We start from the raw sequence: 16108 nt of genomic DNA on the forward strand, positions 1-16108 counted from the left end.
AAAGGCAACATCGGCTTAAAGGTTCTTCTGTTAGACGATATTTATAACATTTTGTGTCGGTACTTGCACTGTGCTATATTTTTTAGCAACTTCCTAATTTGCTGCTGCTGGTGACTCATTAAAATACAATCTAAACTTACAATAGTAATGTGTTTAAAAAAATAGAAAGCTGCTAAAATAACTGTATGATTCCCTTGAAGTTTCTAAACATAGTTTATATCTGCTACATTAGAGAGCAAGATTAGCACCAACTTTCCAGTATAAAAAAGCTTTTCATAAACTAAAAAGTTAATACATGTCACATAATGTGTAAATACAGCAGGTTTCAGAATGCCAAAATAAAAATGCTAAGACAGCACAGCCCTTTGCAGAAAAGGGCACTTGACGACATGTTTGCCGACTTAGCTATTAGAAGCAATAACACCTGTTTAAGAAACACAGCAACCTTTCCACTTGCCATCAGTCTATCAGGGCAGATTATTGTAGAAACGCAATAAGCACAAGCCAGCCTCTACAACACAAATGCCTGAACACAAATTGTATCGTCTATTGGAAAGCCTCTTAATATTAAATATGCATCAAGGATAGAATAGCACAGGATCCTGAGGGCACACTAAACCCCTCAAAACTGATTTAACACTAAACTATTTAAAAACAACTTCTTAAACAGCATCGAGAGGCCAATAAGCCCCATGACCGGTTATTGGGATATTACTAGCCTCATGAAACCCAAAGCACTCTCTGTACTGTGGGTGTGCACACCACATGCCTGACATACTAAGGACACAGTTAGGATCCACCACACGAGTAAAGGAAATATTGATCAGTTCTGGGAGCTCATACAGTTCTGGATCTCAGCCATATTTTTTAGCACAGCTTCCAAAGGCTATTACAGCAATATTAACTGCTCAAACTGATGTACAATAAATCAGTAGAAGAGATAAGCAGGTTTCCCACCTCCCCAGGCTACAGCAGGGACCTGAGATAAAGTTGTTATGCTAAGACAGGTAATTAGTCTCGGCTATAAGTCCTTTAATGTTACTTCTGGGAACGCAATGCCTTTTTCCACAGACCTGTGGTCACTGATGAATGATATATATGCTTATCATTACCAAACTGAAATGCTCCAACCACAATATCATTGGAGTCAATGAAAACAAGCTTCTGATAATATCACTGGTTAATGTTACACTCTGCTTAATATCTAGGAAATGTAACAGTCATACAATTATTTTACTCCCCACTTAATATCACTTCAAAATGCCTGCATCAAGGCTACTGTATTTTGACACATTCTGCATACGCTGTTACCATTGCATTTTAAAATGAAAACATCTCAGAAACTAGAAGATTCAAACAGAGCCACGAAGGCTGCAATAATTGCTCTATCCGAGAAAGGTGAGGCAAAAAAAAAGAAAAACCTCTTGCTTACAAATTTTCTTCGCACCCGCCAATGATTTCAAAAGATTCTTAAGAACAGGAATGCAATTTTGAGTGTGTATCACGACTGTCACATGGCTTCTACTACTAGAGAATGCATTCAGGAAAGTACGAGGGCTCGAGAGCTTGTTAAATTGGTATGTGGTTGTTTGGTTTGTTCGGTTATTGATGAACTCCTGACACTATCAACTCTGCTTACTGTCACAACGCATGCTCAGTCCCTTTGAAGTGGGCTTGGCTGTATATAAAAGGTTTTACTTAATGGTCTTGGCAATGTGATGAATATTCAAATATAAGGTCATTGAAACCTTGGGGTTAAAGGCCACAGTGTTAATAATCAGGCCTCCAAAGGATCATTTTAAGCACACACAGCTGTGGGTTGGAGCGACTGAAGCACCAACATTAACACTATTTTAAAATTAAATATACTTCAGTGAAGAGCAGCCTAGGCTGTTCCATCAATCAAAAAAACAAACAAAAAACAACAAACAGTTTACTGCAAATAACTTTCATTTTTATGAGGTAGTATTACCCTGGGAACCCAGCCTCCTCCAAAATGATGAGAAAGCAATGACACAGAGAGTCCCACAAGTAAAACTACATTAGTTATGCTAAAAGAAAATGGTCTCAAGTTATTTCCCTTTCCTAGGCTGAAGGGTAAAAACAAGCAGGCTCATGCAATGTGATGGCCTGTGTGCCGCATATAAAGTATACTTCATTCACAGATGGGTGAAAAAATGGTACACTGGGCATGCATTACAAATCACAATGAAGTATGAGAACGTATTGTTGAAATACTTGGCTAGCCACATTAAAACACAAAGAAAATGTCTACTATAAGCATGGGGCACAATTAATGTTCATGTCTACTCTTGTTCTAAAGTTCTTGGCCAGCGATTCAGATCACTATTTGTGGACATGTATACCATATTATTGTGATGATCTTCCCCGACCTGACTATAGAAAATCCTATTGAGGATGGCTGTTGTAGTAAAGGCTCTAGATCGATTCAATTATTTTTCATTTCCATCATGTCAGCTTTATAAATGAAAATCTCGCTCCTCCGAATTATTGATGAAGGACTGATTGCTGATTGTGAACAACAGAGCATCATAACAAAGGGCTGTGGTAAAAACACCAGGAAACCTCAGACAACGCAGCAGAAATACAGGGGTGCATTTATCAGGGGAGAGTAATCTTTTTTCTTTTTCAATAAATGTGTCTAGATTTGCAATGCTGGATTCCTAAAGGAAAGATAACCAGGACTTAATATCTACAGTAGATATTGACTGTACTCTCCATTGTTATTTTTTAGATCTACCTGGTGTTGTAAATCTGTCCATTAACAACTTGCCACTTTGACATTTATCTCTTGCGCTAATGCTATCAGACTGTGTTTGACTTTATGTGACCACCTATAACTTGCTTGAGCGAGGGCTGCTGTTTCTAGCCAGGACACTCTTGGTACTTAGATTTCTGTAATCCCCATAGGTTCTACAGTTGAAAAATACAGTTGAGGGCAGCAGACACTTCTCCCTGGCAGAATCTTACCGAAAGCTAAAGATTAATAAAACGTAGCATAGACCTGAACTTGGAAACATGTGAGATTAGATCTCTGATGCTGTTTAGAGTTAGGGGATGCAAAGTGTTTAAGTGATTGAAGTTATATAACACCAAACATTAGCCGAGTATGCCTACATTATGGGGTGGGGGTAATTAGAACACAGTGGTCCCTCTTTATATGGAGGTCCCTGTTCAGCAACTCACTTAAAATCCATTCTTATTGAAAAAAAAAAACAAATATGAAGAGATCTCTTGAGAAAGACTGATACTAGCACTGATCACAGTCTGGACACCAGCAGTTAGAGCTTTACTCCCGAATAGCCCCCTGGGGGAGGACGCCGACTGTCTTACCTTTGGCTGCCTGCGCAGGTTAGGTGACAGCTTTAGGCTGGTGACACAGCCTCTGTCATCTCCCACGATGATGATGGGGTGGACGGGGTTAAACTCAATGTGGGTCAGCTTGGTTTTCTTCTTTGCCACCACGAGCTGCTCACAGATTGCCTCATACTTATTCACACTCAGATCGAAGACGTGCACCTGGGGAAGAGAGGCAAATGTGATCACTAACTCGAAATGTACTGATGTGTTAGTTTCCATTAGGCATCAAGACAGTAAAGTGTGTTTATCATGAATGAAAAAAATGATCATTTGTATGCAGGTAAAAGATAACAGTCTTAAGAGAACCCTCCAGCTCCGGTAATGAATCTTTAGTTTATTTCTGTAAATTGCCTTGGATAAAGACGTCTGCTAAATAAACTAATAATAATAATAATAATAATAATAATAATAATAATAATAATAATACTTCAGTAAGCAGGATTTTGTTGACAGCATTGACATTAGCACTGACACTCAAAGAGCCCGCTGTACAGAACACACTGCGCTGTGGGTGAAAGGGTCTTAAGAGACCCTCCAACTCCGGGATTCCAAATGATTTCCTAATGGCTAGAGAATTAAAACCTGCACTTAAAATGCACCTGAATGAATCTTTAGTTTATTTCTGTCTGTAACAATATGAAAAAATTTTTTTTAAATGAAAGGTATTTATATTTGCCGCTGTTTAGATCAATTGAACAGACCCTATTGCATGTTATCCTGCCAATTCCAGTGTTCGTCTCCTTTTCTGTCTGGACCTGTACATCTTGCCCGATATACCACTTTAAATCCAGAAAAAAAACAAAAAAAAACCTACCTAAAATCAGTGGCAGAAAAAAAGAAATCTACACAATTAAAGTTTAGTGGTTGCACACTTTAGCAGGATGCCATAATCTTCTTCACTCACTCAGAACTTGCTATGCTCATGCAGCGCTAAGATTATTATCTAAAAGCTCCAGAGAATTATGATCATTTCCTTTTTAAAAGTTTGGTTTTATGTCAACTTCTCAGATAAACAGGCACATTTGTCTTCCACGCTTCAGCATACAGACTTTTGAAGTTGGAGATGATCAAAGAAAACACTAACTTCAGATTCACTGTAGGGCTGTGCTGAACAACACTGAACAATGTTCTCAGTGAGTGTAATTATAGATGCTAGTCTGGTGTTCTCTCAGGCAGCCGAACACAGGTATTACAGCACCTTCATTTGCAAAAATTATTCACAGATTTAAAACAAATCAGTATAAAAACATACTTGGACAACAGTTCCCGCTGCATTTGGCTTTTACAAATACGTTGTATTAATTTAAATTTAACAGAAAAGTATTAAACAGTGCTGCTCCATCAATTAAAAAAGCAAAAAAATTAATTAAAAAAAACAAACAAATAAACTAAACAGTGCACCATCTAATAAGCAGTAAACAAAATATTTTAGTGTTGCATACGGTGCAGTACAATTGCATCCTATTTCCAGCTGTATAAATACATTTAGATTTATTAATCAGAACCAGAACCACTGGCATGTAGAACACGTTACACTATGTATTAAAGTCAGTCAAACTACTGCATTCAAACTAAATATTTTCTACATCGAGCCATAAACACTTCCCTCCAATCAGCTTGTTTTTCTTTGGCCATTTTACTTTATCCAGTCTCCTGCATTACTATAGCATTGCAGTAGAAGACTTGAAATGTTTACTACTCTGCTTCCTAAGGACATTCTGAGAGACTGACAGCTGTTGTGTTAACAGTGAAGTAGTATAGCTGTGACATTTTCGACAGGAAGTCAGTCAAGAGTCTGAAAGCTTGTGTTTAACATTCAGATTGACTAAGGGTATTGAGTGTAACAAATTCTAGCTTTTAATTAGAACTGTGGTTTTGTGTTTCTACCTAGCAACATGACCTGAATGCCGTAGATCATGAAAAAATAAATCAGGTTGTTGACACTTAAGGTTGTGTGAGCCATTGTAGCAGTAATCCCATTGCGGCAGCAATCCCATTGCGGCAGCAATCCCATTGCGCAGTAATCCCATTGCGGCAGCAATCCCATTGCGGCAGCAATCCCATTGCGGCAGCAATCCCATTGCGGCAGTAATCCCATTGCGGCAGTAACCCCATTGCGGCAGTAATCCCATTGCGGCAGTAATCCCATTGCGGCAGTAATCCCATTGCGGCAGTAATCCCATTGCAGCAGTAATCCCATTGCAGCAGTAATCCCATTGCAGCAGTAATCCCATTGTGGCAGTAATCCCATTGCAGCAGTAATCCCATTGCATAATCCCATTGTAGCAGTAATCCCATTGAGGCAGTAACCCCATTGCAGCAGTAATCCCATTGCAGCAGTAATCCCATTGCAGCAGTAATCCCATTGCAGCAGTAATCCCATTGCAGCAGTAACCCCATTGCAGCAGTAATCCCATTGTGGCAGTAATCCCATTGCAGCAGTAATCCCATTGAGGCACTGCTACAGTAGTTTAGTATTAGACACACCAGCGCATACATCACGCAGGTGTATTAGTTGCTCTGCCCCCCTTTAAGGGCCCAGCAAAAATGCCTAGAAAATCGACTTATACAAAGTTTTTTTTTTTAATTATTTTTTTATGGTAAATAAAGTTTCCCTATTGACTTACTAATTGAGAGGGAACTGTTTTTATTTAGATTTTTTTAAAGGGATGTTTCTTATAATACAGGACTGTTGGCAGCTATACAGTACCACTAATACTGCATCAAAATGCATGTAGGCCTGCAGGTGGTTTGTCATGGTGAGAATATTTATTAAAAACAAAGTGCAGCCAGAGTAACCTGCACCGTCAGCATGACAGGATTAAACATCTTTTATCTTGACTGAAGCAGTTTCATTTTTTGCTCTGCTATTTCAGTAATATTTTCTTAAAGGCGCCAGGTATGTCTGCTGGTTTAAAAAAAAAAAAATCTATGCCCATGATGACATCTGTACACAGGACAAGATGTACTGTGACTGATTGATTTCTGATATGTTATTTATAATTGGAATTTAAATGCTTTAGCAAGTTCTGCAGCAGCTTGCAGTGTCCACTAACACATTTCTTTTACTTTCTACTCTGGGGTATGCAATTGAGCAGCCACATGGTCCTAAATCAATTACCGACAATGACTTCTACCAACTGTAACTTAACAGCAAAAAGTATTTCCATGATTGTGTTCGTCTCCTACTTAAGGACACTGAATTAGGCAGTCAGCCTAATTGATTTTTTTTTTTATCAGTAAAATATACAAAACATGTTTTGAATACCATCTGCTTCATTTTTTTTTTTTTTCTCATTTCATAATTACTGCATGCTTTTCTCCCTTAATTACAGCCTTATTTCTTTTTCTGTTTTGGATTTGGCACGTGACAGGGTTAAAGTTCATCTTGCTGTGGAATACCTCCTCCCTGTCCAGTTAGAACCCCATGCCTAGCTGTGCCATCTTGCTTTACTACAACTGTGGCGAATGACGCAAGAGTTCAATATTTCTTGAAGTGGGTAATTGTTGACACTTAAATTACAGTTTATACCAGTGGTAATTTTGTTTTTTTCACCCAGTGGTATCTATTGTGAAAGCCTGCATTTATCACAGTGGCGTGTTTCTGTTTGACATAACAACCGCTAATTAGGATTTTTTATTTGCAGCCTTGGCTCTCAAGAAATAAAATAGTGAAACTGAAACGATGGCGCACATTTCTGCCATTTCTTGTTTGTTCTAATTGAGTCCCCTTCTCACGACTCTGACCATCACCAAGATATGAACCAGAACGTGCTCATGCTTCTTGTTTGAATGTGTTTATCCAGGGCATTTCAATGGGTCATTATACACTATGGAATGAGTCAGGACTGACTGCTGTTTTGCACCCTTCTTTGACAATCTCAATGGTGGCATGCAATAAAAGAGGTCAACAATCACTGGACTATCAATGTCATTTTCTTTTTGGATTCTCGAATAAACAAACAAGTGTTTTTTTATTCATGGCAGCGCACTAGGATTATTAAGAGCTGCACATAACTCAAAACAGGAGGGTGACCAGGACGGGGCAAAACATGCATCAGAATTCTGAGGAGCTGAATGAAATTCCCCATTTACAATAATCAAGAAGAACTCTTTACAAGACCCTAACTAGTACTGCAGGACGCTGCTATAGTGAATAGGAATGCTGTTTCATTCCTGGAAAACCTTAGGGAGCTCTTCTTCTTCACCAGCAGACCCAGCTACAAGCTGGCACCAAAACCACAGGCAACTTCAAATTTCATTCTAGTAACATGTTTACCTAAACTAAATTCAAACTCATCATCAGAAGTGAAGGGTGGGAGGAGGAATGGAGTAGATAGTATTTGTCACAAAGACGGCTGCAGTGGGTGACGTCAGACCAGAACCAGGAACTAACACAAAATAGAGAGAGAGGTGGAGTTTTGGTGAAGCTGCATTTAATAAATGAACAGACAGAAAATAAAAGGTTGTAAGACAAACAAAACAAAGGACACGGCACTTTACCCAAAATAAAGAGACAAACAAAACGGACTACACAGACAAACACGGTGAGCTGATGTTATTATTTACTATCACTATTATTACCTCCTCTCCACACCCGTTCTCCACTCACCGAACACACAACCCCGAGTGAGTGAAAACATGCAGCTTTTATGCAGCTGTACCGGGACTCGATTGTTAATCAATCATTCAATTGGGGTCTCGGTACCATTGCACGTGAATTAATAAAGTGCAATTCCCCGTGCTCGCATATTATTACATTTTACCTGCATGTGAAGTGCTGTGCAATCCTCGTGCCTAAATAAAAATATACTTTTTAAACCCCCGTGTTACACAGACCCATTTATATCCTGTGTACCAATGACTATACACCAACATTAACACACTACACGTAACATACAACACAGAAATACACAGGGGCAGGGCAACATTGCCACAGTATTGTATTTGTAAATGCTTTCAAATGTTATAACCTTGTGCACTCTGTGTGTGTGTCTGTGTGTGTGTGTGTGTATATATACAGTGGCTTGCAAAAGTATTCAGACCCCTGACCAATTCTCTCATATTACTGAATTACAAATGGTACATTGAAATTTCGTTCTGTTTGATATTTTATTTTTAAACAATGAAACTCAGAATCAATTATTGTAAGGTGACATTGGTTTTATGTTGGGAAATATTTTTAAGAAAAATAAAAAACTGAAATATCTTGCTTGCATAAGTATTCAACCCCTGTGCTGTGGAAGCTCCCGGTTTGCACCGATGAAAGAAATTGTCCTAACGAGGACACAGTTACCTTACCATTGGCCTCCACCTGTGAACCATTAAAGTTGCTGTCACATTTTCTGGATAAAAACCCCACTGTTGAAGGATCATTGGTAAGGCTGTGAATCTGAAGGAAAATGAAGACCAAAGAGCATTCTACAGAAGTTAGAGAGAAAGTAGTACAAATGCATAGATTAGGGAAAGGGTACAAAATAATAGCCAAGTGTTTGGATATCCCAGTGAGCACAGTTGGATCAATAATCAGGAAATGGAAGCTGCATCACACCACCCAGGCACTGCCAAGAAAAGGCCGTCCTCCAAAACTCAGCACTCAAACAAGGAGACTTGTGAGAGAAGCCACAGAGAGGCCAACAATCACTTTGAAGGAGCTACAGAGTTCAGTGGCTGGGAGTGGAGTAATGGTGCACCAGTCAACCAAATCAAGAGCTCTGCATAACATTGGCCTGTATGGGAGGGTGGCGAGAAAGAAGCCGTTACTCAAAGTACCATCTGAAAGCACTTCTGGAGTTTGCCAGAAAGCATGAGAGTGACCCAGCTGCGATGTGGGAAAAGGTTTTGTGGTCAGATGAGACCAAGATAGAGCTTTTTGGCCAAAACTCAAAGCGCTATGTGTGGCGCAAACCTAACACTGCCCATGCCTCAAGACACACCATCTCTACAGTGAATTACGGTGGTGGCAGCATCATGCTGTGGGGATGCTTCTCATCAGCAGGGACTGGGCATCTTGTTACAATTGAAGGAAGAATGGATGGAGCAAAATACAGGAAAATACTGCAAGAGAATCTGCTTCAGTCCGCTAAAAAACTGAAGCTTGGGAGGAAATTCACCTTTCAGCAGGACAATGATCCCAAGCACAAGGCCAAAGCAACACTGGAGTGGCTGGGTGAGTGGCCCAGTCAAAGTCCTGATCTCAATCCCATTGAGAATCTGTGGCACTATTTGAAAATTGCAGTCCTCAAGCTTTGTCCAACCAACCTGAACAACCTGGAGCAAATCTGTCAAGAAGAATGGGCCAAAATCACTCCAACACTGTGTGCAAAGCTGGTACATACTTATCCCAAAAGACTTAAAGCTGTTATTGCAGCGAAAGGTGGCTCTACCAAATATTAATGTGTGGGGGTTGAATACTTATGCAAGCAAGATATTTCAGTTTTTTAGTTTTTAGTTTTTCCTAACATAAAACCAATGTCACCTTACAATAATTGATTTTGAGTTTAAGTGTTTTAAAATAAAATATCGAACAGAACGAAATTTCAATGTACCATTTGTAATTCAGTAATATGAGAGAATTGGTCAGGGGTCTGAATACTTTTGCAAGCCACTGTATAAGAAATCCTTCTCTGATGCTGTAAACCAGATACAATGCATGCTGACATACTTTAATTACTGGCTCACACACCAACAGCAAAACAGATGGTGAAATTATTTTTTAAATTATTTTTGCAGTAGGCAGAGAAGGCTGGAACACAGTGACAGGAAAAGCCAAATGGCAAGTGTCTGCAAACTACCAATCATTTGTATAATACTCACGAGAAGAAAGAATAACAGACAATGACAAAAGAATGCTTAAAGCTCTTCTCCATATTCACCTAACAGCATGTGTGTGAGGATTAGGTGGGGTCCTATTAGCGGTAACACAGGAAGTGAGTGGGAAGAGGAAAGCGAGTACTCTCCTCACATGTTTCAGAGTAAAGAAATAAAAGGCTTGGGCACATAACAAAAATAAACAGCAAAACAGCAAACGGCCTGTGGGATTTTACAATGTAAAAGACATGTTTTTAAAGCCTTGCTGACGACTCCTTTAAAGGATGAGCCTCAGAGATAAGTAGAGTAAATGTCAGTCTAATCAGTCTTGAAAAGCTGGACCAAATATCAACACCAATACTGCAAACAAATGTATTCCATGAACTTTGAATGAAAGCAGTGCAAGCAAAAACAAAGGGCATGCAGCTCAACGCTGATACAGGTACAATGCCAAGATCCGTTCAGCAGCAACATGCTTTATTATGAATTGTATTTTTTAAATGTCTTGTTTGCATACTGTATTAGACTAAAGCATGATACGCACAGGACTAAAGACCAGGTGTTTTCAGAGTTGGTCAAAAGCAGAGGACGTCTAGTAGCTTCACAGACGTGGATCAGTTTTATCAAGGAAAGTCAGTAAATTTAAAATGAAATGCAATGCTGTAGCCACAGAAGGCGCTTTTGTGCATGATTTTTACATAATGAACTGGGTGTAAGTTACTCATTTTGTTGTACCTTCTTTTGCAAAGGCGAGAATAACCATTTCATCCTTTGACATACTTATTTCCACACATGTCTTCAAATGCACTGTTAAAAGCATTAGTTTTTTAAAGAGTTGACAACTGTGTTGCCCAATCATATCGTTTTACTCAACTGTAGAATCTCATGACAGATCGTATCGATTTTAATATTACTTTATGGTTTATTGTGAAGGCTGCTACTGCTTTGAGTGGAATACCCCGGAAATGCTATATCAATTCTAACATAACACTGACACGGTCTTTTCGCACAGGAGTAAAGACACGGGACACGGTCGATTCACACAGGAGTAAAGACACGGGACACGGTCAATGCGCACAGGAGTAAAGACACGGGACACGGTCGATTCACACAGGAGTAAAGTTACGGGACACGGTCGATTCACACAGGAGTAAAGACACAGGACACGGTCGATTCACACAGGAGTAAAGACACGGGACACGGTCGATTCACACAGGAGTAAAGACACGGGACACGGTCGATTCACACAGGAGTAAAGACACGGGACACGGTCGATTCACACAGGAGTAAAGACACGGGACACGGTCGATTCACACAGGAGTAAAGACACGGGACACGGTCGATTCACACAGGAGTAAAGACACGGGACACGGTCAATGCGCACAGGAGTAAAGACACGGGACACGGTCGATTCACACAGGAGTAAAGACACGGGACACGGTCGATTCACACAGGAGTAAAGACACGGGACACGGTCGATTCACACAGGAGTAAAGACACGGGACACGGTCGATTCACACAGGAGTAAAGACACGGGACACGGTCGATTCACACAGGAGTAAAGTAAAGACGGGACACGGTCGATTCACACAGGAGTAAAGACACGGGACACGGTCGATTCACACAGGAGTAAAGACACGGGACACGGTCGATTCACACAGGAGTAAAGACACGGGACACGGTCGATTCACACAGGAGTAAAGACACGGGACACGGTCGATTCACACAGGAGTAAAGACACGGGACACGGTCGATTCACACAGGAGTAAAGACACGGGACACGGTCAATTCACACAGGAGTAAAGACACGGGACACGGTCGATTCACACAGGAGTAAAGACACGGGACACGGTCGATTCACACAGGAGTAAAGACACGGGACACGGTCGATTCACACAGGAGTAAAGACACGGGACACGGTCGATTCACACAGGAGTAAAGACACGGGACACGGTCGATTCACACAGGAGTAAAGACACAGGACACGGTCGATTCACACAGGAGTAAAGACACAGGACACGGTCGATTCACACAGGAGTAAAGACACGGGACACGGTCGATTCACACAGGAGTAAAGACACGGGACACGGTCCATGCGCACAGGAGTAAAGACACGGGACACGGTCGATTCACACAGGAGTAAAGACACGGGACACGGTCGATTCACACAGGAGTAAAGACACGGGACACGGTCGATTCACACAGGAGTAAAGACACGGGACACGGTCGATTCACACAGGAGTAAAGACACGGGACACGGTCGATTCACACAGGACACAGGACGCTTGAGTTTGACATTTTACACAAGGTCCCGATGTCTATAAAAAAGAGAGCACTATTATCTAGTGAAAGAAATGAATGGTTCGCATGGGACTAAATTTCACAGATGTTGGTGCAAATTCTGAAACCACCTGTTTATATGGGGATTTTTAGTCCAGTGCGAATCTGTCTTTTTATTAATATGCAGCAGGACATGTCTAACTTTTAAGCCAAGAAGCTTAATTAAAATTGCAAAAAGTTATAGCGAGAAAAAAAAATGTAAAAGGAAATATCTACAGAATTACCCGATATTGTAATATATACTATGTGTTGATATATAGGTCCCTATTCACAAAATGTTTAAGGAACTTTTGGTCAAGGATAACTTTTTTTTCTTAAAAGCCCATGAATTAAATAAAGTATACAGTTCTTGAAACTGAGCATTTAACAAAGTTTGCCATGCTTTTTAATATGACTTACACTACCTGTCTGGGTTTTAAAATGCTACGCTTTAGCATGATTTTCAGTAAGGATTTCTAAGGTATTACTGTGGTAAACTTTTGTAAGGCTTAAACTGTTAAGTGGGGTCACACTTGTCCAGCTGTGTCATGCTGGGGCAGATCTGTTTAATCACACTGTATCAGATTTTGTGTTCTGCTTCTGAAAAGTTCACGTATAATAACCTCAGGCAAGACAGGAAGGCTGATGCACTTACAGGATCAGAAATTGTATCTGCAAATGGAGCTTGACAGTGAGAGTGGCGGAAACCACAGTTAATGATCCATATATTGTGTTAACAACTGTGAGGAAACAGACAAAATGACCCCCTGTATTATAGATCTTACATCAAGTCTACTATCATTGAGCCTTTATGTTAAAAACAGAGGGAACATATGGGTTGTTCTGGAAGAAGCAGTGACACAAATAACAATGGTTAATGTGGGTCACAAGAAACTTTTATAATAATGCTATATTGATTTTTGTTATTGTATACTAAAGTCAAACTCTCCAAGGCAGACAGCAATTATTCTAGTTATTTAATGCTACAGAGAGAGAGAAGGGCTAAAGCGCACAGAGACATTGCCCCCGCAAATCACATCTTAAATGCGTGCTTATGCCATTGCTTGCATTTTGTAAATCCCATCCAAGAATTCGGAACCCTCAGCGCCCGTTTTACAGTTGTAAAATATGAGCAATCCTTTTATAAATCTGGGCCCCAGTGCCCACAGCCTGGCCATCGAAACTGACCGACACAAGAAGCCCTGGGCAGCCAGGGAGCACAGGCTGTGCCTCCACTGTGAATCAGCAGAGGCACTTCCTGCTGTCCTGCTCCAAATACACACAAATAAGAGAGGAATATATATGAGTCTCATACCAAATTCAGTAATCCTTACTGACACTGATAAAACAGGGATCCTGCTAGCAGAGTCAGCGCAGAGTGCTGAACTGGCAGCCTGGTATGTGTCAGAGTGCTACAGCCTGAGGGACAGTGGGGAGGGAGGGTAGTTGTTTTGTTCAGAGGTAAGGGGACTGTCCTGTTTCTGTTATAGCTTACTTGTTTTCTCATTTTTGTTTGTAATATTTTAAAAGCTTTGGCAACACCAGAGTGTCATGCCAATAAAGCTCATCTGAATTTGTATTTGAATTTGAGAGAGAGAGAGAGAAAGAGAGCATGAGAGTTATTTTGACAATGAATAGGACTTGCACAGAGGTACACACTGTATTGGTCTTTGAATAAATTAACATTCAGCTGACTGATACATACACGTGCTGAATCGCTGCATTGTCCTTGAAATACATCTTTTAAAATAATTTCTACACGAAAGATGGAAAGACTCCTTTGTGGATCTTTCTCTTTTTGCAACCAGGAGAAATCAGAAAGCTATTGACTGTATTTCTGTGACCTCTGAAAGTCAGGAGCCCTCTCATTTTGACAGCAGACGTTAGTTGAGTAAAACTGTAAACAGACTTTATTGCATTTTCTTTACTTTAACAAGGTCAGCAGACAAGGTCAGTTAGTGTAAAACGTACCTGTTACAGTTTTTAATTGACAAGTAAAGCACGCATGTACACTGTGCCAGCCCTTTCTTCAACATCGAAAGGTGCAAAGAAGCTTTTGACTTCTAGTTTTTTTTTTTTTTACACGGTCAAGATACTGCATTCAGTTAATAAATAAAATTATTATTTTATTGAATTTTAAAGACTTGAGGTTGTAGCAATTCACTTGCTCCATAAAGTCGGTATAAGTTTCACCCACCTGTCTCTTTTATTAGGGTCAGTAGCTTGGCCAGGTTAAAACTCAAATTCCCATAGTTCCTTACTATTACCCTCTGTTCATCCTCTCCCCCCATTGGCTCATTCAGATATCCACTCATCCAATCTCAGAGCTCCTTGGAAGCCAAAACCTGTTTAAAGCTGGCTGGCTAGGCCAGGAGAGGACTCCCTTTTTCTTGAGGAATCCATTTTACAAATAACAGCATATTACTTACAGTGTAACTTTAACTTTATTTTAGATAAATACAGGTGCATCCATTTACTCTTTTGTTAAAATCTTGTACTTTGTCTAAACCTTTCTTTTTTGTTTACACTGTTGCTTGTTTAAGTTTATTGCTGTTCCAGGTCTGTTTAGAGTTTGTTTTTGTTAGTGTGTTAAGTCACCATTTTGTTCCTGATCCTCCTGATATTTTCCAAATGGCTGTTCACCATTCAACCTGGTACTACTCGACAGACTCACTATTTTCTAAGATTGCTATTTTTTCATCAACCTTCATCCATCAACATCAGTACAGGACTCTATTCAGGACTTCTTTATTTGTTGGTGAGATTATTCCTTTTTGGTTTGCTGTTTTTTTTCTACTTTGATACTTTGGTTCCTGTAATTTTGGTTTTGTTCTTTTGTTACTTTGGATTACATGTGCATTGATTCACTGGACTGGTTAGGCCTAAATTTCATTTATCATCCATTGCCATTAAGACTGTCTTTGTGATTGGTTTCCCTGTATAATTATTCATTCACCTTTGTCTCTTTTGCCTGTCGGTGTGTTGGTTTTGTATTGCCGTGGTGTTTGTGTGTGGGGGTTTATTGGAGGCCCACCGGACACCGCATTCATTTCACTTTAGTTTTAGTTTGTTTGGATGTTTGTTTAGTTCACCTTACTTTCTTACTCACCTGTACCTTCCACTAAATGTTCTCTGCAATAAGTTGTTGTCCTTATATTTCATTTATTACATTAGTTTACAACAATAAACCGTTTGTGAAATTGAACCTCTGATGTCCCTGCTTTTGCTCTCTGTCACTCTTGCTGACTTAGTTATAGATACTGGGCCAGCAGTATCTCCTTAGGGAGGACAGTACAACTGCTTCTCAGTTGTGCAGAGTGATCGTTACAAGGTCATGTATCCTTTTGTGGTTGAAATTAATCTCTTTCCTCTTATTGAGATTTCAGACAAAGTATAATTGCTTTGTTGGAGATGTTGATTATTCTGTTATAACCCAAACATTTAAGAATCAGATGCTTCTGCTCATTCGCCCCAGTGCATCTGACAGCTAGTTTAATACTCTAGAAGCACCGGTGAGTTCCAGCTGTCGACAGTGAGCTCCCTGTAGCCAGGAGAAAGAGAGAGAGCTTGTTTAAGTGGGATGCAAACCTGATAAATA

At 40.0% G+C, this 16108-nt stretch overlaps 1 protein-coding gene across 2 annotated transcripts in view; it reads right to left on the reverse strand.

Moving 5' to 3' along the window:
• Positions 1 to 16108, reverse strand: part of dnai1.2 (dynein, axonemal, intermediate chain 1, paralog 2) — a 52780-nt gene that overhangs the window by 3644 nt on the left and 33028 nt on the right. For both annotated transcript variants that reach the window (XM_041238677.1, XM_041238667.1), the window contains exon 19: positions 3355 to 3540. In XM_041238677.1, coding sequence (XP_041094611.1) covers positions 3355 to 3540 — 186 coding nt within the window. The remainder of the gene's footprint in view (positions 1 to 3354; positions 3541 to 16108) is intronic.

The sequence above is a fragment of the Polyodon spathula genome, chromosome 2 (assembly GCF_017654505.1).
Source record: "Polyodon spathula isolate WHYD16114869_AA chromosome 2, ASM1765450v1, whole genome shotgun sequence".
Lineage (NCBI taxonomy): Eukaryota > Metazoa > Chordata > Actinopteri > Acipenseriformes > Polyodontidae > Polyodon > Polyodon spathula.